The sequence below is a fragment of the Triturus cristatus genome, chromosome 1_2 (assembly GCF_964204655.1).
Source record: "Triturus cristatus chromosome 1_2, aTriCri1.1, whole genome shotgun sequence".
In the NCBI taxonomy this organism is placed as follows: domain Eukaryota; kingdom Metazoa; phylum Chordata; class Amphibia; order Caudata; family Salamandridae; genus Triturus; species Triturus cristatus.
The window spans coordinates 1,058,521,040-1,058,544,550 of NC_140580.1; the positions used below are offsets into that span (position 1 = coordinate 1,058,521,040).

At 45.5% G+C, this 23,511-nt stretch overlaps 1 protein-coding gene across 1 annotated transcript in view; it reads right to left on the reverse strand.

Annotated features, from left to right (window-relative positions):
* VAV2 (vav guanine nucleotide exchange factor 2) overlaps positions 1–23,511 on the reverse strand; it is an 805,614-nt gene that overhangs the window by 172,230 nt on the left and 609,873 nt on the right. Inside the window, exon 5 of the mRNA XM_085612602.1 lies at positions 10,258–10,363. Coding sequence (XP_085468728.1) covers positions 10,258–10,363 — 106 coding nt within the window. The remainder of the gene's footprint in view (positions 1–10,257; positions 10,364–23,511) is intronic.

Below are 23,511 nucleotides of genomic sequence, written 5' to 3' on the forward strand. Positions count from 1 at the left end.
TCTCCAAAACATACACATGGTTGTATAAATGATGGTAAACATACGGCACAGTGTTCTGTGTCTTTGCACAGGGTAAAATCAAATGTGTTAAAATGTAGCAACCCTAGCTACAAGCTGAAATAGAGAGAAACGTCACCAGCAGTAGAAATGAATAAATAATTGTACTCTGGGAAAAAACCGTTTGCAAATGATACTTCCATTCATCATCTATGGGTACAGTATTTTAACGTTTTGACTCCCACGTCAAAATTCTAATGGTCTTCTTCAGGAAACAGGGTGCTGTAAAACACCATTTAGCTCAACAGGCTTAAAGGGGAATACATCCATACACATCGAAGAGACAAGCGGAGAAGGCAAGAGAATTCTGCAGCAAAGAAAATGGCCAGAAAAATAAGAGAAAAACAAGGGTCGCGGACTGTAAGTAGAGTACAGTGACCAGTACCTGGACCTGTCGACCATGTAGACAATTCTATGCCCACTGGGAGACAATATTGATGTCTCTGGAGTACACGGCATCGTGACCAGCCAGGCTGAACTTCCAAACAGAAGGGTGGATAAAGATAGGGCAAAGCTGGGTACACTTTTTCTTTGTAATATAAGAGATCAGAAAAAGCTGCAGGGCATGAAGATGGGCTTGAATAGAACCAGAATCGGCTCTGTGCAAGAAGGTAAGGATGCCAGAGGAGCAAGTTGTTCTAAATCTTGGCACCAAATCAAAGTCTTTTACCTGTAGGTGGGTGGTGGTAAAGGGCAAAAATCCGCTATTGCAGGATTGTTTTGAAGAAACATGGCCCGCTGTATCGTTGCCAGTGAGAAGAATCATGTTGTATTTTCTATGTGGGGAAAAGCTCCAGCTTACCCTTTCACCTGCTTCTGTGAGTTCTCTTGGCACATTTAGTTGCTTTGACCCTTTAGCAAAGGATGCGAGAAATTAGGTGTTAAACTGAATTGTCTCATCACCAAAAAAGTGCCAACTTTTGCACTTCTCATCTTCTGCAACTTTATCATAGGGTTCGACTTCGCAATTGGATGAGGTCCGGGGCTGGTAATGAACATTTAAATGGAAGTGGGACGCTTGATTTCCAGAAACGAGATGATACATCCTACAGATTAATTCTTTGTTATTCGTCCGACCATACAGGCTAAGGAAGTTCTGAGTCTGCAGTTTCAACAACCCTCTGCCCCTACAGATTGCATAAGAAATCTCCACCATCCACGAGATAGCCAGTCTCCTGTGCACACACACTTGCTGCTTTTATAGCAGGAGTGTGCTGGGAACCAAAAAGTCCAGCTCGTGCGATCCAGCGGAGCCCTATCGGTGCTGCGCTGGAACCACAAGACTCATGGTCGAAGAGGACACACCCAGCCTGATCATGTAGGAGAATTAGGGATTGGACCTCATGAAGTGGTTTACGAATGAATTTACCTATTGAGAGGTTTTCACCTGCGGGTGTTTGAGAACTCCCTGCATGTACAGAAAGTACAATGTAACACCTTTCAAGAGTAAAATAACGAAATTGACTGTATGACAGGCGTACCTGCTGTGTAGGACCCATGTCATGTTGCGCACCCTCAACCAGTCTGGTAGTGTCAGCAAACAATGCTTTGCATGTTCTTCCTTGTAGATCAACACTAATAATTGAGGGAAAAAGCTGTGGGTCTTGGAATCTAAAGTCTTTTTGGAGAGCAAGTCATGACCTGCTGATGCTGCCATGTAGGTCATGAAGCCATTTGAAAGCCAAGAATGATGACAAGCTTGCCACAACAATGGACTCAACAACGGCTTCTTCCCACCCATCTCACAACCTGCCTGGAGCCCCTGTGTGCATGGACCCGACGGCTGCTGACCACTGATGAGGGACGGGCACTGGACACTGAGCCGCAGCCGAGGCTCCCGGACTCCACGTTCACCTGCTCCGGAAGGCTTCAGATCCCTTTGTGTATGAAGACCTAACCATGACGGGTGGCTGCCCGCGTACATGTGAGGCCACAGATTACCGCATCTGCCAACACCCTACTGTTTCAGGCATACTGCGAACACGCAAAAACAAAAACCAAGTCATACACATCCATTCACCATTGTCTCACTTACCTGCATGTACCTAATCTGAGGCATGGAAAAAATACAAGGAGCGGCGTTAGCAGGTTCACATGGAAGTGATGCACCATTTTGTTCAAGACACATATAAAATAGCTTCATGGTGTTTTCAGTGGAAGGAACAGCTATTATTATTATTACAAATGGGAACACAATATGAAACTTCATCCTACATATACAATACAAAATCCTCAACAAGCCATGGCTGGAAGAGAAAACAGGCAAGCAATAACACATTCCAGATATACTTGAAGAGCAGTTTAATTTAATGGGCGCGCAGACTGTGCAATCGATGGGAGAATAAAGAAGCAGGCGTTTATAGGGAAATCAATGGCGCGAATGCATCACTTGAGGCTGCTGGAAACGAATGGCCGGCCTCGTGCAGCCAATCAACCTTTCATGTGGAAGAGACAGTGATTCCGCGATCTCGAAACTTGTGTTTATTAATGTATGCATTTATACGGCGCCACCTGGGAAGCGGCTTCAGGTTACTTACACAAGATGGAGCAACTGAGAGGCAGAAGAGAAGTGTTCTGAGGGGCCTGTACAATTCAGCGGATTACACCTTGTTAAGCTTTTATATGTATGTCTGCTTCTACAGCACCGGAAACAGAAACATACCTCGTTGGTTTGCAAGGTTAACAGTGGGTGGAGCACAATGACCATGGTTCTTTTGTCAGTTTTTATATAGCACAAAAATGGGGCATTGGAGTGCTTTGCATGTGCACCAGATTACATTACACAGCGAGAGTAAAGCGAGGGTATCAAGTGATTTGCCCAGAATCTCAGGATGGTAAGCGATGTCGAAACTCAAACCTGGCTCCCCAGTTCCAAAATATGGAGCTCTGTCGTAGTCTTGAATGAAGCTCTAAAAACAATCCAATATTCGAATTAATTGTTGTTGCCCTCTGCTCATTGTGTTATCGCAGATTAATGCCCACTGGCTGGGGTCTCATCTACTGGTAACTGCCAGCCCTACAAATATACTTCCAAGGGGATTGTCCTTAATGGTGGGAAGGAAATAGGCTGACTGCAATACTTTATGTATTTAGTTACTCTTGGTATTTACATGGGGGGAATCTTAAGACAGTGGCGGGGCAGTATATGGCAAGGTGTAACCTTGTACAATAAACGCAGACACCATCTCTCTCTGACTCGTGCCACTATCACAGAGCCAAGACTGTGGGCTAAAAACAGTAGTTAGTGACCGCATTCTAAGCGTTCTGATTGGCAGAGGGTCAATAATAGGCCTGGTGAAATTTCTGTTACGCTGGTGCGATCTTGTGCAATTTCAAGTTATGCTTGCTACACACAATCACAAATATTATGCTATTACACCAGATCGCATAATGTAAATTGATACTTGTATAGCGCACTACTCACCCGCAAGGGTCTCAAGGCGCTTGTACGAATACCGCTGTGGAACCCATCCTGGCTTTCCCTGTGAGGCGTCCACTCCTGGGCACCCCCAAGGTGGAGGCCAGGCATCCTTAGCGTTGTGGGGGCCGTTGTGGAGATTAAGCAAGCTATTGCCCAGAGTTGCAGAGTGGGACTCCATGATTGGAACGGCACCGAGGCGAGAATTATCAGGTCCGTGGAATTTTTGAGCCCAAGACCCGCCGAGGCGAGGAATTGAACCCCTGCCACACTTCTCCACCATGACATGCTGCGCACGCAAACATTTAGCGCGAGTGCACAGGAACAACGTGAACGACGAAACGTGAGAGTTTGTGGTGTTTGTTTATTTTGTGCTATTTTTTAAGTGCAAAGTGCATCCTCGTAGGCAAAATAGGCACAAGAACATATTTTACTCTAAAATATTGCGTTGAATGCTGGTTTTATATTTCACATAACTTTGTTTAATTCCACAAATGCAAATTAGAAGAATTTCGTTTAACCTAATGACTATTGTCCATCAATCTCCTGATCTAATACTCCAGTGCTTCTCTTGCTGTCACTCATCTTTAGTTTGCAATAGTCTGTGCTCCATATTCCAAGGTTTCTCTTACTGTTTCTCCTCCTTCAGTTTAAAATGCTCTGATCTCTGAGGGTGACTATCAGCAGCAGTGGCAGCCCTTCTGCTACGGGCTATACTCATCTCTGACTCAGCAGTGACTCCGGCGCATACCTCTTGGAGAGGACAGATAGTAGTAGGCAGCAAACTTTATCTTATGCTGAACTAGGACCACCTCTAGTCCTACGCAATCCCCACAAGAAATGCCAAGTGCATCTCGGTCTACAGATTTCACATATCCAGGTGCCCACATAATCAGGAAGTGACACCTTTGCCAAGATCTGCAAGAAAAGTGTGTTTTATTATAAATCTGTAATAGGCAAGGACCAGAGGGTTCAATAAGGATTACTGGATGAGGAAGGTGATCAATGGATCCGTCACACTCAGAATATCACATGATCACAGTATCCAAAGGGCAACCCCGGGAGATCCCAACTACTATATTTCAAGGGTGCTGAGAATCCGAACAGAGAGTAAAATTCATTTTATGTATAACCATTTTATTTTCATCAGGGTTAAGTTATCGTATAGACTATGCTTGTGGGCAGATGGAAGCTCAGAGCACTGCACTGTTCTCGCAGACCTCTAGCGTAGTCTCATATTTAGACCAACCGGTGAGTAGGTTCTGTCCATAAGTTGTCACACTCCAGAGATACAAGAGCCTGCAGCAGTTGTGGCCAAGACCAACATGAGTGACGACCTGCAGAAAACAGCAGGCCTATCTCTCTCCCACAGGGGGCAGCAGTCTGATGAGGTGCATCCTTAGGTCCGGCATGTGACGGGCCATAGAGGGAAGACGTGTTGCTTTCTTCGCTTCAATGATGTGCTCTGGATAAAACCACAAATAAATCAACAAGTAGTCCACTGCTTTGGTCTTGGTTGGCCTTGAGTAGAGACAGACCAAATCTGTGAAAAAAGGGAAATTCCGCAGAAATACTTTCAGATAAGTGCAGAAAAAGGCTACTAAAATCTGTGGAAAGAAGCGAGAAAAATATTGGAAGGGCAATGCCAAAAATAATGAAAAAAGTAAATCAGGTTGCCCTCACTTTACTTGTTTTCTACATTCTTGAACATTTAGAAAATAAACTAATTGAATCATGTAGGGTCTCGGTCTCCTCACACACACTATCTTCAGCTGCCTCTTGTGAGACCTGATGCCAATGTCTTCTCGGTAGCATGCTTCCCCTGCACACATCTCAGTAGGTTTTCTGTGTCTGATCCTAGGAAGTCTGTTCCCCCCACAGACTTTGAGAGAGGCCCCCTTCTGTGAACATAACACACCTAGGAACATAATTTTTGCTGCATTTAGTGACAGTAGATACAAGTCACTGGGCACCTGCAAGGAAGAGCAAGGAATCTATGGAGGTACCCACTGATCAATCAACCAAACCGTAAATACAGTGAGCGCTTTTAAAGGGGCCGTCGGTGAATGATCTCAAAACCCTACCTGACAACATCAACCAAATGAGCTTTCTAGGATCCCTGTTGTTGGTGACTGTTAGAAATACAGAGTGGCCAGGAGAGCTTTCTTGTCCTACATTGAATGCCCCCTTTATTATTATTATTATTATAACTTTTTTTTTTTTTTATAGAGTTTTATATAGCGTGAACTGGACCCGAGTGTATCGGGTATCAGCGCTTTACACGAGCACCAGTTACGTTACATGAGGACACATTCATTTTTGTCACGCACCGGGAGATTAAGTTATTTGCCCAGAATCACAGGATGTTGTGCGTCCTTGTCGAGACTCGAACCCAGTTCCCCAGATTTGAGGTCGACCACCCTAGCTGTTAGGCCAGCTCCTTCCCCTTTTAAGCATATGACTTCCTCAATGTTGCTAGCCTATGTTGATACCTTTCATTTTGGCTCCCCTCCATTGCTCTAGCCATTCCTCCTTCATTTATACTGTTTCTACAAACTTTCTGCCTAAGTTAGAAAATCTGCAAATACTTTCCGAAAATTCAAACAAAGTCTCTGGAAAATGTGTAAAATATCTAAAATATGAGGTAAGCAACAATATACAGAATATTGCTTGTTCCACAGAGGGAGCTATGCTACAAATCTAGACTACCTTACCTTGAGTGGCGTTGCCATTGATGCACAGTACCACTCTGATGGTGGCACATGTTTTAGCTTCCAAAGATATTCAAGCCTTAGAAGGTACTTAAATAGTATATTACTATGGCTGGACGATGCAAAGCAAGGAACAGTTCCTGTTTGCATTGGTGGGCCAATGCTGGTCATTTTAGGGAAGCTTCAAACTCACTTTAGGACAATTGTGTCGAAATTGGATTCAGGTTGAAAAACCAAATTTAGATCTGAGGGTTTTAGGTATTTTGTAAGAGGAATAACTGTTATTGGATTAACCGGCAGCAACATATACAGTCACATATTTTACAAAGAAAATTAAAACAAAAGTCAGCCATAGAGAAAGACCTTCCCCTTCATTGGGCTTGGGCTAGGAAAGCAGCCTTAAGCATCCCAACTATTCACCACAACTGCTTTGTCTGTATGGAAAGCCCCAGGCTGTGACGTCTAGACCATCATAATGAGAGTGGAATGTCCACAGGAAACCCCCCCCTGTAGTCAGAATGGGAAATCCCTGCAAACAGGCCCACATTTCACCTTTGCCCTCAACTCTTTCTATTCTGCACTTATTTGTAACAACCCCAAACAGTATTTGTATTTGTATTTGTATTTGTATGTGGATTTATTAAGCGCGATTGATGCCCTGGGGCGTCCAAGCGCTGAGGGACCGACCGATGTATAGGCAGAGGCGGGGATAGTTACCAGAATTATTGTGGGGAGTTGAAGAGAAGAGTCTTGAGCTGTTTCCGGAATAAGGTAAGATTAGAATTGGCTCTCAGATGAAGAGGAAGGGCGTTCCATAGCTTGGAAGCGTTATGGGTGAAGGTCCTACCGCCTGCTCTGGCTCTTTTTATTCTGGGTGCGGTGGCCAGAAAAGTCTGGTTTGACCGTAGGTTTCTGCTTGGATGGTAGTGAGAGATTAGGTCGCAGGTGATGATTGGGCCTTTGTCCCAGAAAGCCAGGTGGGCAATACACAAGGCTTTGAAGTGGATTCTTTGGCGGACTGGCAGCCAGTGTAGACTGGTCAGACTAGCTCTGATGGATTGTCGGCGTGGGAGCTGGAGCAGTGTCCGGGCTGCACAGTTCTGCACTGTTTGAAGTCTCCGCAGTGTGTAGTCTGGTGCAGCGAGGTATAGGACGTTATTGAAGTCCAGGCGGGACTGGATCAGACCCTGGATGGCCACTTGTTTTGCCTCCATGGGTAAAAGATGAAGAATTTTTTTTGAGCATTTTAAGAAGGCCAAAACAGGCGGCGGAAAGTTTGGTAGCTTGTGTGTCGAATGACAGGGATTTATCGAGCCACACCCCAAGACTCCTGATGCTGTCCTTGGGTGTTGGGGAGGTGCCCAGACAGGGTGGCCACAGGGAATTGAAGGAGCTAGGATTCGCGGGACCTAGAAGCATCAGCTCCGTCTTGTCCCCGTTTAGCTTGAGTGATGAGGAAGACATCCAGCTCTTTACTTCCTCAAGGCATTTACAGAGTCCCCCGCTCATGGGAATGTTGGCCTCATGTGCCAGTGAGACCACCAGCTGTGTGTCGTCTGCATAGGAGATGATCTTAACTCCACACGGACGAACAACCTCGGCCAGTGGCCTCATATAAATATAAACCCCAAACAGTATGACTGTAAGTCCCTTCATTACTGGAAGGCAGGCTGCAGCTACAAAGTCATTCACTGAGGAGGGCTCATGAAGCCAATTTATAAGGATTATGGACTGGGATTTTGCTCAGCAGAGGTTCAAAGGAAGAGCAGGACAGGCGTCTACCGCCTCAATGAGGCGCATGTGGTTATTAAATCCCAAGAAGGAACACAGCTGCGACCCCCTTAACCATCTTCTAACTAATAGCCCTCGTGCTCTGCCTGCTGGGCACGCTCCGCAGACTGGCGAAGACTAAACACACATCTCAGTTCATAGACTTGGCACTGCTGATGGGAAGGAAGAGGTATAGCGGGGAACTGGAAAGCGGCCGGGGCACCTAGTGTCCTTGTATGGAGGTGAGATTTACTAAAATGGACCATGGTAGAGATAAAGGTTGTGATGCTTACAGGCAGACAAAAAAGAGATTCTACCTCCATTACACAGTGGGATACGATCGTACTTGCACTTCAAGCCAAAACGGACGCGATGCCCCCAACCTGGACTGAGTACATCAATGGGGAACAATATGACTACATGGGCCAGCGGGATGTAGAAAATAGCGATGGATGGGCCCTGTTAAGGATGGTCTGTGGCCGAGAGGCGGATATCGGTGGTGTTTCTGGGGTAGGGTGGAGAGTATCTTTGCATGCTGGAAGGATGTACCTACTCTGAGATATAGTGACAGAATTGAGAGACGTCATATATTACATCGGTATTGCTAATGACTTTGATAGTCTGCATAAGTACAATATTCATGAACATATTTGGATTCTAAATGTGTTTATATAACTTGGCAGCCCTTCGTGATCCTGATACTGGCGTGGGCTGGTGTTTTACAGCGCGCTGTTGACATGTATGTTTCTGATATCATTGTATTGCTTGTTTACATAAAAAAGCAAAGGAATCCCCAAATCAAGCAGCACAGGGAGCTTAACAAGGAGCAACAGCAAAACACATTCTAAACAAAGAGCTCAAATAACCTCCCCCTTAACATATTGCATAAGGCCATCCATCCATCATCCTAACAAAGAGCATTGGAACAGCTCCTCTTTAACAAGAAGAGTACCTTCCAGGCGCATGATGCTGAATGGGAATCAATTAATGCTTTTGTGGGTTCAAGCAAACCTTTGACCCCTCCCCCCAACTTCTACTCATCACACGTGGCATTGAGGGCCTCTCCTTGCTCTCTGTGTAAAGACAAAAAGACAACCACGTCTGAAGCAGACGGAGCTTCAGCAAAGAACTCTGAGCGGAGGGAACTTTTACTACAGCACAAAACTCCGGTGCAGTCAGTCAAGTCCTGCATTATCGCTGTCTCACTAACATAGTACACCACCTTGAATCTAATTGTAATCAATCAACTCCACTGAGTGTCACTAAAACGGGTATGCTTATTGTCTCTATTTTCTCATTGTCTTTTCATGGCTTTTACTAACACATCTGTGTTGGATGTTTACCCTTATAGTATGGCGACTAGGGACAGAGAAGGGCGACTCGTGACAGAGAAGGGCGACTCGTGACAGAGAAGGGCGACTCGTGACAGAGAAGGGCGACTCGTGACAGAGAAGGGCGACTCGTGACAGAGAAGGGTGACAGACAAGGGCGACTCGTGACAGAGAAGGGTGACAGACAAGGGCGACTCGGGACAGAGAAGGGCGACTCGGGACAGAGAAGGGCGACTCGGGACAGAGAAGGGCGACTCGGGACAGAGAAGGGCGACTCGGGGACAGGGAAGGACGACTCTGGGACAGGGAAGGACGACTCGGGGACAGGGAAGGACGACTCGGGGACAGGGAAGGACGACTCGGGGACAGGGAAGGACGACTCGGGGACAGGGAAGGACGACTCGGGGACAGGGAAGGACGACTCGGGGACAGGGAAGGACGACTCGGGAACAGGGAAGGGCGACTCGTGACAGAGAAGGGCAACTCATGACAGAGAAGGACGACTCGTGACAGAGAAGGGCGACTCGTGACAGAGAAGGGCGACTAGGGAAGGACGACTCGGGGACAGGGAAGGACGACTCGGGGACAGGGAAGGACGACTCGGGGACAGGGAAGGACGACTCGGGGACAGGGAAGGACGACTCGGGGACAGTGAAGGACGACTCGGCGACAGAGAAACACGACTCAGAAAGATGACTTAGGGACAAAGAAAGACAACTCTGGGACAGAGAAAGGTGAATCGGGACAGAGAAAGATGACTTGGGGACAGAGAAAGACAACTCTGGGACAGAGAAAGATGACTTGGGGACAGAGAAAGACAACTCTGGGACAGAGAAAGATGACTTGGGGACAGAGAAAGACCTACAGACAGACAGAAATCCTTCTAGGCAAAGAAGAGAGAAATGCTTAAGGATTCCAGGCCAGACCAGTCTCTCCCATTCTCTGGGATAATTTTCCCCTAAGGACTTACCATGGGTTGCTGAGTCTCAATTTTGATGATGTCTTCGTATATATCATCCGCCTCATCCTCGGGCGGCACGAGGTCATATTCACTTTCACCTCCAACTTCATGCTCGCTGCACAGTGAAGAAGAAAAGTTAGAAATTAACATCTCAAGGGAAGGGGAAGACATCAAACATCCTCAACTACAACAGTGGTAAAGCCCTTGACGCTCCAAACTCCACTGCACCACCACTTCCCAACAAAAAGCTAAGACTGACAACAAATTCCTTTTTTGTGTTCGAAATACTAGGTGTTGAAAACATTCAACTCTAAACCAGAACCACTAGTGTGAAACCTGGCATGCAGAGATCTTAAGAAAGCTGCAAGCAGGATCTTTTGATGCTTAGCAGTTCCTGCATGTGCGATGACATTTGAGGTTCTGGGTCTGGTATAAGGTGCTAACTCATTGGAAAATGTATATTGTGAGGATAAAATGTGTCACATTTTCCATGTGCATGAATGAGATGTCTGTTTTTTTAATTAAAAAAAACATGACGAACGTACACTCTAAGCTTCACTTTGCTAATTCTCTAGCTAAAGCTTCAATAAACTCATGTTGACTCGGCAAATAACCCTCTGTTTACATATTAAAAATACTCAACACATACGGGATTATATAAATCACAACCATTTTTAATATTCATATAAGACCAGTAGTTGTATGACTAACATCAAAACAGTACAATTATTTACAAGACCAGAAGGAGCGTGGCCTGTCATGCCTGCATTTACTGACTGCTGACCAGTCATGCCTGCATTTACTGAATGCTGACCAGTCGTGCCTGCATTTAATGAATGCTGACCAGTCGTGCCTGCATTTAATGAATGCTGACCAGTCGTGCCTGCATTTACTGACTGCTCACCAGTCGTGCCTGCATTTACTGACTGCTCACCAGTCGTGCCTGCATTTACTGAATGCTGACCAGTCGTGCCTGCATTTACTGAATGCTGACCAGTCGTGCCTGCATTTACTGACTGCTCACCAGTCGTGCCTGCATTTACTGACTGCTCACCAGTCGTGCCTGCATTTACTGAATGCTGACCAGTCGTGCCTGCATTTACTGAATGCAGACCAGTCGTGCCTGCATTTACTGAATGCAAAAATTGCTACGCGACCCCCACTCAGCCGCAAGTACATGACACAATTATCAGTCCCTATGAAATGCTATGAAAAACACATTTTCTTTCCTTAATCTGAGGATGGTGGTGTGTGAGGACAGCCCTTCACATTTTTTGACATGCCCAACACTCCGATTAAGTAGTGCTACTAGGGACACGGGTACGTAATGTAATTGATTACAACTCTCGGGTAGCTATAATTGTGTGTACACAGTTCAGGGAGGACCAGGCCTGGCAGTATTAAAAATAAAGGTCTTGGGCGGGGGAAGCGGAGGATGGCACCATTTCACCAGAGGGTGCCGGATTTGTACTTTAGAAACATTTCATTCATTCATTCAATGTGGAGATGAAACGCTCCGCCAATTCCATCTGTTCTTTCAAGGTTGCAAAGCCCCTCTATGGCTCTGTGTGTGTCTCGCTTTGCTTTACCCAGTAAAAGACACTCATCTGAGACACAGAGTCGTATAGAGGATTTTTTTTAATGGTCTGTGGCGGGGGAGACAAGTTCGAATGAAAGCCGCTCATGCGTGCTGAGGAAGGTCAGTGCCAGAGTGTGTGCAGCAGCGACCTTCAGCTGTGACCTTTCAAGAATCAAGAGCAAGGTATGAAAATCAAGCTTTCGGCAGGATATAAGCAGAAAATGACATAAAGGCATTGTCACCGAGAGAGTTTGCAAGATGAAAATGTTACAGTGTTCCAAAACTACACAGAGTGAATCACAAATGCTATAATCGGAATTGGACCCCCGTTTCCTGGAATTTAGCAACTTCAAACGTCCAGATATTGTAGCGCATCAAAGCGCGGAAATAAATACGAGGCTTTCCATTGTATTAAAAAACAAAGATTAAAACCTGAATATCTCTTCAGCCCATGTTCATAGAATCCAGCAAGTCCAACTGTTTAACAACCCAGGATGGTTTATGGTAAAAATATTTCAAGTGTACTCTGCAATATATGAACTAAAAGATGCAATAAGTGGGTGGTCAGATAAAGATGGAGTAAGGATGCCGGTTGTGCAAGGAGTGACCACTCACTAACATCACTATTCCTAGTAGAAGATAAATCGGGGGAGCGGAGCAAGTACTCAGAAGATGAGGACAACTTAAAACACCGAATGCCAGAGAGAAAGACACAAAACTAATCCTTCTGATTGACTGATGCAGAGACCACGAGAAGATCCGATATCTGCTGCATGTCTAGTAGGTGAACAACATTTGCCACCATCGGTCAGTCATGGAGGTGAGTAACGGAAAGGCTTGATGTGTGTATGCGGTAGGTGGGTCTTCCTGGGGACGCGTAGGTGGCTGTTTTAGAGTTTGTAGCCCTGCTTCTGAGATAGAGTTAGGGGTGGCACCAGGGGATTGGATAGGTAACGGGAAAGAGTTGGTTCTGGTGACTGGTTTGATATGGAAGTGGTCTCTGTCCCTCTTCAGTCGTCAGTGGATAGGCACAGTGCTGAGTCAAAAAGATCTCTCTTTAAATCCAGGGCCAGTGTGGTGACTGCACTGTGTGCTATACACAACTCGCTCAGGTCAAGTTCTCTTTACTGATCAGCCCGTTATCCGAGATAGATTTGCAACTCGTCAGTACAAGAATGTAAAGTGAGGTTGTGGGGTCTTGATGTGCACACACACGCATGAGGAGTACGATGGGTGAGAGTGGAGACCCCGGGGACAGTATGAAGAAGAATGGCTTGGTTTGGGACTGTTAGGTGCAAGATTTGAGGGAGTTAAGTGTTGTGACTGTAGGTCGTCTGCCGGCTTTCATGCTGGTTGTTAATGTGTTGAGTGGGGCAGTGTTAATACGTCCCCCACTGAGCAAAAGAAGAAAAGCACAGCTGGCACGGTGGAGTCAGCACTGATCGGCAGGTCATCCCGTAAAGTGAGATGAAGTGTTTTTGTACTCTGTCCAGGATGGTAGCTGGGCCTCGAATGATACTGGCCTCTTGGCTTAGTAGGGTTGAGGCGCCATAGTTCCATGGGTTTGAAGGCCCAACCTAATTGATAAACCTATTGCAGGGGATCAGCTTAATGTTTTTTATATAAGAATGTTTGGACAAAGGGTTTGAAGGCTTGGGCTAGAGGGCCTGTCATCAGATAGTGCCGGAGGTCTGTCACAGGATGTCAAGAGTGACCAGGTAAACGGCCAGGTGCACGGCCATTTCCTGAGTTGGAAAACGCAGATCCCATGTTTGGTGTGGGACACTGGTCATCAGGCAGAGAATCCAAACCTAGTGGCAGCCATTGGTAATGGGTATGTGTGTGCCTGGGGGCAATATGTGTCCTTTGGACACCTTTATCCTCGTGTGTGGACCGGATGTTGTGAAGAGAAAACAAATAGAGAGCTGAGTTTCATGATGAATGGAAGAGTGGAAAAATAGCTCTGTGACAGAAAATAAAAAGATCTAAGAGTGTAATGGTGGCGAGATAGATGGCCAAGGCCAGATGGCTGGGAATCCCTGTGATTGGCTAGACAAACTACCAAGTTTACTAAGGTCCACCTGCAGCCGCAGCCCGTACAGGTAAGAGCGGTGTGGCCAGGTGGGGGAGGGTGGGTTTCGACAGATTTCCATCCGGCCCCACCGCTCTTACCTTCACGGGCTGTGGCTGTCCACCTGGTGTGGTGGCAAGATTATATTCACCTGACTGGCCAAGAGAAGGAGACATAAAAAAAAAGCTGAAGTTTGTGTGATGGAGATTGAAAAATGGAAAAAAGCGGATGCCTAAGATGGTGATGCATGAGGATAAGGTCCCTGTGTGAAGGGGCGGACATTAAAAAAAAAGGAAAACAGAGCTTCACATCCCAATGTTGCTATCGTTAAGCATTGCAGAAAACACTATTACTTCTATCCAACTTATTGGCACTCAGTTTAGAAACCCCGGAAAGATGGAATGCTGAGTTGGCCTTGGCAAGAGTCAAAGGTTTGGCCTCCTGGTTACAACACATGTCGACGGAGATCATATACTTCACTGCACCGTCATGACGGTGGCATGTAGTTAAAAAGGGATCATGGCTGAGGAGTTAAATGCTGAAATGAAATGAAATACACTCCATGTTTTTGTTTATTGATAACTAGGATTCAAAAATCAAAATACACATGTTGGTGGAAACCAGAACCTGTGAGAGCCAGTGAGGAGGTGGGGGTAGGGTGAAAAGCGCGACATCCTTGATTTGGGAAAGGTCAATATAGAGCAAGGAAAAGTGACTCAGAGAATATTTATGGATATAAAACGAGCAAGAGATGGGATAGAGAGATTGGGAACCGTAAACATGAATACCCTGAAACATTGTACAGTAGTTGCCAAGTTATTTGGAGAGACGTATTCGAAGCAAAAAAAAGTATTATAACAAGCTTCAAAAAACAACAATTGCTCTGGCATTGGACGGCAGACCTTTGGGCTGTGCCACTGCTTGGTTCTTTGTTCTGTCAGGTGTTTTGCAAATTTTAATTGTTGGGTAACTGCCAGTTGCCCGTCGGTCTAAATAATTTTTTTTTTTATTGTTGGTGAGCTGCCAGTTGCCCGTCAGTCTAAATGAAAACAAACAGTGGCTAAAAGGATTTTTTTTTTTTTTCAGAAGCACACATTGCCATATTAGTCCCTGGCACTGAAGAGAACTACTTTGGGTGCAGATGTGCTCCCTGTGCAAGAGCAGAATGCCATCATTCTCAAAGATGTCAGCCAATGGCGGAGTTGAGCTGACCCATTGTCCCATGCCATATACCTCAGTGGGCGCAACAAAAACGTGAAAGAGACAAAAACAGGTCAAGGAATGGAAGCTGGCTGAAAGCACACAAAGCAGTGCCAGTGACAGCCAGCACAGCTCGCAGGGGTGGGGGGCAATGTAAAAAAAATGAAAAAAATAAACACTTACCTTGCCGCCGAGTCCCAGGTCTCTGCTCCTGTTCTCCTCTGTCTACCTCCAGGAACAGGAAACACAGGCAGGCTCCCCTGACCAATCACAATGCTGAAATGCAGCATTGTGATTGGTAAGCACCCAGGCTCCCCTGACCAATCATAAAGCTACAATGCAGCATTGTGATTAGTCTGAGCATCGCGGTTCGACGCTCCGCCAGGGAATAGGGGCCTGGGCTTGTTCTCCAGGCGGGCTGTAATGCAGCCTGCATGGAGACCCGGGAAAGTGTGCATGACTGTTTGGACGGTCCCAGAGGACCGGCCAAACAGTCATTGTGCACTTAGGAGTGGGCAAACCACTCCTCCCCAGCCCTGCTCCGAGAGCAGAGCAGCCTCGCCTGCCCGCAAAGCAGCATGGAAACATAAAATGATAATAACTCAAAGTTATTATTTTATGTTTCCTTTATTTGCACTGCTTAAAAGCAGTGGAGCGACACTCCTTTGCCGTAACGGAGGAGCCGCCACTGAGCAGTGCTTAATCAGAGAGGGTGGGGCCTACTGGCACTTATGCTTGGGGACCGAAACTTCAATCAATCAATCATGATCAATGATTTCCTCATCAAACATTTCTAAAGAGCAAGAGAGGGAAAAACACACAAAGGGAAAGAAGAAGGAAGAGAAATGTAGAAAAACTGCCACAAAGGGAGAAAGCAGGAAATCTGCAGGAGAGAGATAAATGGTCAGGGTGTGTCTAGTAGTCGATTAAATAGGCACGAGGTGGTGGATTCCAGTCTAGTAGCCTTGGTATCTGGTGCACTGAAAGACGTTTTCGGTCCAGTGAGGACCTGCCCTGTCAGTTCGAGCCAGACTTTTCCCGTGAGGAGCAGGGTCAAGACTGATTTGCATATGGCTGGGTCCAAATAGGGGTGGCATAGTAAGCAAAAGAACGATGGATGAAACCCACATCCATTGACTGGGGGTGAGTGGTTGAAAAGTTTCAGCATTCCGTCTAACACCTTTTTGTGTTTGCTTTGAAAAAGCGTCACCATTTCCAGCCAATGGGCAAGTACGGGCCTGACAACTCAATGGACCACATCACCAGCCAATCAGGCCTAATTTGAATTACGCCCAATCCTACCTGATGACGTGCACCTTCATCAAGACTTTAATGTTGCCATAATAGATGTTTTTGCTGGGTCCGGGTGTCGTGTCACAACTTCAATAACGAACAGCACGCATTTCTGAGGTATACGGTGATTCTTTATTTAGGGGTACAGCATGTAAACTTGGTGACCACCCCCCCATCCAATACTCTCTCAACAGTCCTCCTTTTTAGGTCTCGCTGAGCTAGCACATGTGCTTCTCCGAGACATTTAGTATCGGGGTTTTCAAAGTGCTGCCTGGTGACCTAGCGCTTGCGTTCACGCAAGCGTGCGCGCGCAGCCGCCATCATTTTTCCTTTCACTTTTGCGAGCCTGTGTCACTTTCACGGCCGCGCGGTTATTGCTTGTTTTTCAATTTAGGCTTCAATCATCCTTGGTGACTTTTATAGTTGTATTCGAGGCTTCTGTTTAATAGAGAGTACATTCATTTCCAGCTTCGGTCTTTATATTTTCAAAATGAAGTGCAGTCAGGGCCGGAGATGTCTGTAACTAGCGACGCCGCAGCGGTGCTGCGGTGATATATCCTCACTCTAGGCAAGCGCCCTCTTACCGTAATCAGTGCTTTATCACAATATATCTCCAAACTACGACTCTGTACTAGTGCACATCCAATCTGCATCCGTGCAGTGCAAATATGCCAGTACATGTGTAACCTGTTTCCTGCTCTCAAAACTTTTACCAGCACCGGCCATATTGTTCGGCTCATCTAGCCCTTCCATTGGACATTCCATTACTTAATGTCCTTCCTCACCTGTCATTAGCACTTCTGAATTGTGGTGATGCCTTGCGTGAGCTTTAGCAACACTTTCCTTTGTAAGACTTAATAAGTCTTCCTCACTGAAATCCGTGCATTCTGATGTCTACGCTGTACTCCCCCACCTGTTCCAGGGCGTTACTGAATTTCAGCCATTCATCATCGTGCTCGCTTCCTATAGCCGCCACCCTCACCCTTCGATCTATCAACATACGTTCACGCCCTTCGTGCACCCATTCCACCCTTCATTAGTCTTTGTAAGACTTTAGCAGGTCATTCCACACAGTATCATCCCATACTAACCTTTTGTCAGAACATTAATTGTCAAACGACATCTTTCTTCAGTGTAACCTTTATTCAGCACACACCAACCCTACGAAGTACATTTTAACCCTTCTCCCAGCACGTTCTAGGGTTTAACAGTTCATTATAGCTATTTAATCAGCATATTCCTTCTCAAATTGCATCATTCCTTCCAAACTTTGATGAAGACAACCCAACCCATATCAGTGCATTCTAATAATTTATGACGACTTCCCTTTCCCCATTACTGCACCCGTTTCAGAACAACTTTTAATCAGCACATCCCAACCCATTTCAGTGCATTCTAACCCTTTATGAGGAGTTTCCTTTCCCCCATTACGTCATCCATTTCTGACCAACTTTTAATCAGCACATTCCAACTCATATGAGTGCATTCTAACCTTTACTCAGTGCATTCCTACCCCTATGAGTGCATTCATTCGCTTTAGTCGGCACATTCCTCCCAACCTGCATGGCTCACTTCAGTCGACTGCACATTCCAACCTGCATAGCAGAATTATAACTCTTCATTCTAAACATTTATCATCACGTTCTAACCTGCATCAGTACATTCCAACCCTTTATCACGCATTCCAACAAGTATCAACCCATTCTAGTCCTTTATCTGCCCATTCAATTTCCATTCAGGCATTTTAACATTTCGTCAATTTACTTAACTGGCAACAGTGCGTTCTTTGATTTTTCGCCCTATCCCAACCTATTTTACCCTGTTGCCCTTTATCTGAGCATTCTGATCATATGGAAACAGATTCAAAAGCCCCAAAGGTGCACTTTCGCCCCTTCTGTAGAGAATACCTTTATTTGTGCACTATAAGCAGCTGTCTGTTTTTTTTTTAATGCTACATCATTACATTCTCAACCTGAACGAGTAGATTCCAGTCTGTCTATGTGCACCCATCCACACCCTCTGGCTTCCAGTCTCTCTATGAGCACCCATCCACACCCTCTGGCTTCCAGTCTCTCTATGTGCACCCATCCACGCCCTCTGGCTTCCAGTCTCTCTATGAGCACCCATCCACGCCCCCTGTCTTCCAGTCTCTCTATGTGCATCCAACCACACCCTCTGGCTTCCAATCTCTCCATGTGCACCCATCCACGCCCCCTGGCTTCCATTCTCTCTATGTGCACCCATCCTCGCCCTCTGGCTTCCAGTCTCTCTATGAGCACCCATCCACACCCTCTGGCTTCCAGTCTCTCTATGTGCATCCAACCACACCCTCTGGCTTCCAATCTCTCCATGTGCACCCATCCACGCCCCATGGCTTCCATTCTCTCTATGTGCACCCATCCTCGCCCTCTGGCTTCCAGTCTCTCTATGTGCACCCATCCAAGCCCTCTGGCTTCCAGTCTCTCTATGAGCACCCATCCACGCCCCCTGTCTTCCAGTCTCTCTATGTGCATCCAACCACGCCCTCTGGCTTCCAATCTCACCATGTGCACCCATCCACGCCCCCTGGCTTCCATTCTCTCTATGTGCACCCATCCTCGCCCTCTGGCTTCCAGTCTCTCTATGTGCACCCATCCAAGCCCTCTGGCTTCCAGTCTCTCTATGAGCACCCATCCACGCCCCCTGTCTTCCAGTCTCTCTATGTGCATCCAACCACGCCCTCTGGCTTCCAATCTCTCCATGTGCACCCATCCACGCCCCCTGGCTTCCATTCTCTCCATGTGCACCCATCCACATCCCTCTGGCTTCCAGTCTCTCTATGTGCACCCATCCACACCCTCTGGCTTCCAATCTCTCCATGTGCATCCATCCACGCCCTCTGGCTTCCAATCTCTCCATGTGCATCCATCCACGCCCTCTGGCTTCAGTCTCTCTTTGTGCACCCATCCACACCCTCTGGCTTCCAGTCTCTCTATGTGCACCCATCCACACCCTCTGGCTTCCAATCTCTCCATGTGCATCCATCCACGCCCTCTGGCTTCAGTCTCTCTTTGTGCAACCATCCACACCCTCTGGCTTCCAGTCTCTCTATGTGCACCCATCCACACCCTCTGGCTTCCAATCTCTCCATGTGCATCCTTCCACGCCCTCTGGCTTCCATTCTCTCATTTTTTAATAACTCGCCAGACAGACCTGAACGTTGTATGGTTCCAATTGTTGATGTGGGAGCTTTACATAATTCAGTGACTTTTGTAGTGTGTGATGCCCCCAGCGGTATGCCGCTTCTCGAGCTTCCGAGGATGTATATGTGTTCGAGAAGGTTCGTGTGGGAATTGCGCCACTTCTCCGGCAACACTTATGTGCTTTCTGTGATGGGACTTCAGATGATTGTTGCAACTGTAACCGCCACCCATCTCCCACCACCCCCCCAACACCCAACAGTGCTTCCCAAAAAACTCTTAGGAACCAAGCTTTGCTGGTTTTACAGTAATGTCCCCAGAGTTTCCAAGTTTCCAGTTTGCTATGTCACGCCTTTTCAAAGCTTACTAAATCATAACATTTTTAACACTATGGATTTCTGTAGCGTTTCTTGTTTTTTGTTAAAGTAAAAAAGTGATGCCAATAAGATCATCTTAAAATTAAACTGTGCAGCGCTTCTAAACCTAAATAATTATTTTTCCTCTTGCTGCATGACGAAACCTTACTACATGTAATCTGTAAGGTTATATATAACTATCATACCTAGTGGTGAGCGAGCTAACAAGTTAAGAGGCAGAGCCGAAGCCGAGCCAAGGGTCTGGCTTGGTTCTGCAAGCCCGTGTGCGAGCCGAGCCTTAAAAATAGTTGATATGTAAAGCATGCAACAAACATCAGTAAAAATATCAAAAAACCTCTTCAAAAATTCAAGTGTGTTTAACACATAGAAGCGTTTTACCTAAGCACATCAGAATATATCACTGCATTGGGAGGTAATTATTAAAAGCGATCATTTATGAGCATAATCTTAGAAACCTTTGTGCACCCCACCCTGACGACAATTGCCTTTGGTGAATTTAGAGTTGTCAGTCGTCATCGGTCCCTTGTATGTGGCCTAAATTCTTAATATATGGAGCAACATTTTATTTTATTAAATTAAACATTAGTGTATTGCACATCCTGAATTTGAATGTGATTGCATGAGTAACAAGCTTTGGCATAGCTAATAGGTCTCACCTTTGGGAGCTTATAAGTGTTCAGACATGCAACAGTTGATGTTGTTGCACCAAGGATATTGTACTGCATAACTAAATACTTGTAAGATTCCAAAGGCGATCCATGACTACCAAAGTAAGGCTACCTATCAGTGCCAGGTCATCAAGAACACTTTGCAGTCCAGTGGATTTGATTAACAACCTAATGTTTTCAAAGAGTTATAGTCTAAGTTACTTGCAAGTGAACTAATTAGACCGCCCCACATGAAGACATTGACTCTTAAACAGTGAGTGCAGGATTGGAGCCAGCATTCTCTGATGACTGAGTCACGTGACACTTGAGGGACAATGAGACACATCTACGAGTTTATTGTAGTCTCAAGTTTCGTGTCTGGCCTCCCAGCAGATCTAACTGGTATCTTGGGTTCCCAGAAATATTTTGTCCTGGTTTATCGACACTCACTTTACTGCTTCACACTGCCTACCTGTCTTTGTTGTTCATTAATCGCTTGTTCTCTGTTTTTAACTGCAGGGAGTTGATGATGTTTAAAAAAACCTAGCAATCTCTTTGACCGTATCCGCTGACTTATTAAGGAATGTTTTTATACTTTGTTTAGTTTGGCTTTTGAGAAGGTTTCTTCTACTTTGATTTGTGCACCACCTTTTACACTGTCATGGTAACGCATACGATTATACTCACGTCAGCCTTTTTAGGATTAGCTTGACAGTGCAGTTCTAATTCTAAAAAATATACATATAGCAGGCTTTGGCTCCACCCAGAGGAGTAGTTCTCTCTCAATCCCTGCCATTGGATGGTTGATGTATCATTCCACCTCCTACACAGTGCCTGCTTTGCAATGCTTGAGCCTTGAGGGACTATTTCACATCTCAAAGTACATTGAATCAGGACTCATTAAATGTTTTATCTCGCAGTATTTTCTGCTTTCTTTTTTTCCAATGCAGTAGCCTTTTATAATGTTTTAATCAAGACTCAATTGGAGATAACCTGCTTCCTAATCAGTTAATTACCAGGTTAATTATAATAAGCCAAAGGACTTGTAATTGCTTGTGAGAGGATCTAGTGTTTCTGTCCAGGTTGGTAGTTAATTCTGTCCGCATTAGGTCCAATGTCTTATATTGGCTTTCTTTGATTTTTTACAGCGCTTGGCTCTAAGGTTTAACAATCGGCTCATTGTATTGGTCTGTAGGCTGGCAGCAGCTGTGCGTGTCTTATACCATGAAATGATTCTTCTCTTCTTGCTTCCAAATGGTTTATTCAACTGAGCAGAAGCTTCAGAGGTCAGTGAGGGATTTCCTTACATATTCAGCATTTGACTTCACTGATGTTTAATCTGCCTGCTTGTGGGTTTTGTGCCAATTAAGCTTGAGTAAACCTCACAGGAGCTTTTCCTTTCTTGCTGATAAGCATGGCTATTACCTATGCTAGTTGTATGCTCTATCTCTGCATTGGCAACAAGTAAACACTTGTGCAACCAGTGAAGTGCCCTGGTCGCCTGCACCTTCTGGTTACAAAAGGCAGACCGAAGGGTTACTTGCTGACCATTCAACGTAACTCCATGAGTAGTATAAATTACACACTTATAACAGAGTACACAATAACGAGGACTAAAGGGAAAAGACTGATAGTTGGAAATGTAAGAAGTGACTGTCAGAACCTGCGACACTGGATCACCTAACTGATTTCAATACCCAAATGGATAATTTATGCATTTTGAGGAGAGAATGTTTTTAATGTGGCACTAATTAAGTGCTCTGTTGCAATTCTATCTGCAGGGATGCATATCCATGTCAAATCTATTCCGTTATGTATGTTTGGACCTATTGCGTTTGCTAATACTTTCTGCCGTTGCTGCAGAGCATCGGCAGAAAACAAATGGAAAAAAAAGCTGCCATGATGCAGCTGCTATCGCCAGTCGCCTCACTCTGGAGGTGCGAGCGCGAATCACTGCACATCTGCACCTACTGAATGACGCGGGCACCATTTTCCTTTTTTTAAAATTGACCAATCAAAGGTGGTGGAGACTACTTATATCTTTTGATACATAAAAATTCTTAGTACATAAAAGCACGTTTGATGCAGGAGTTCCCGGAAGCCAATGGCAGCTGCCGGGCCTTCCAAAAAAAAAAAAAAAAAGTGCACAAAAAATGTAAATGCATGTGAGGGGTGAAGGAGCAACAGATTATCTGGAGGAGAAGACTGGGGTGGTTTGGGATAGAAAATAAAAATAAAGCTGGGTGAGAGAAGGAGAGGCATACGTGGAAGAGAGCACCACAGATCATGCGTGGGGTTCTGCTTGTGTTTGGTGGGTGAGATGCAGCACACGAAGGAGACCGGTGGACCAGACACACACACTCTCAAGTGGTGTGTGGATACGAGTCATCCAGTCATGGTAAGGAGGCTGTGCTGCAGACAACCATCGGCGACTTTCTTTTGCTTTGGCAATGGCGGTCTCTAGATATTGAAATACATTTTCTAAGTTAAAATTTAGAAAAGCTGACCATAACGACTTTATCCGACAGCAAAGAACACGACTGAAGCATAGTTAAGTATATAGGAAGAGGAGAGCAGGGAGGCTGGACTGGTAGGAATATGCATCAGGCTGCATATGTCTCACAAACTCGGGTCGCTATATCAGCATAATTGTATAAAAAAAGTAAGTGACCAACAAGCAGCGTCACTTAGAACAAGCATTTGCAATGTAATAGGTCTCGCATTTGCGAGAGTTTAAATTATTGACATTGTAAATGACAATGACAATGGCTGAAACTCTTGTAAATGCAAGACCTATTGCTTGGAAAGTGAAAGTGAAAGCCTGCCTGACGCGCTGAATGAACATGTCGTGTCTGCAGTAAGAGAAACTCGTGAAAGAAAATAGTGCTTACACGGTACTGTTAAGTAAAAAGGCCAG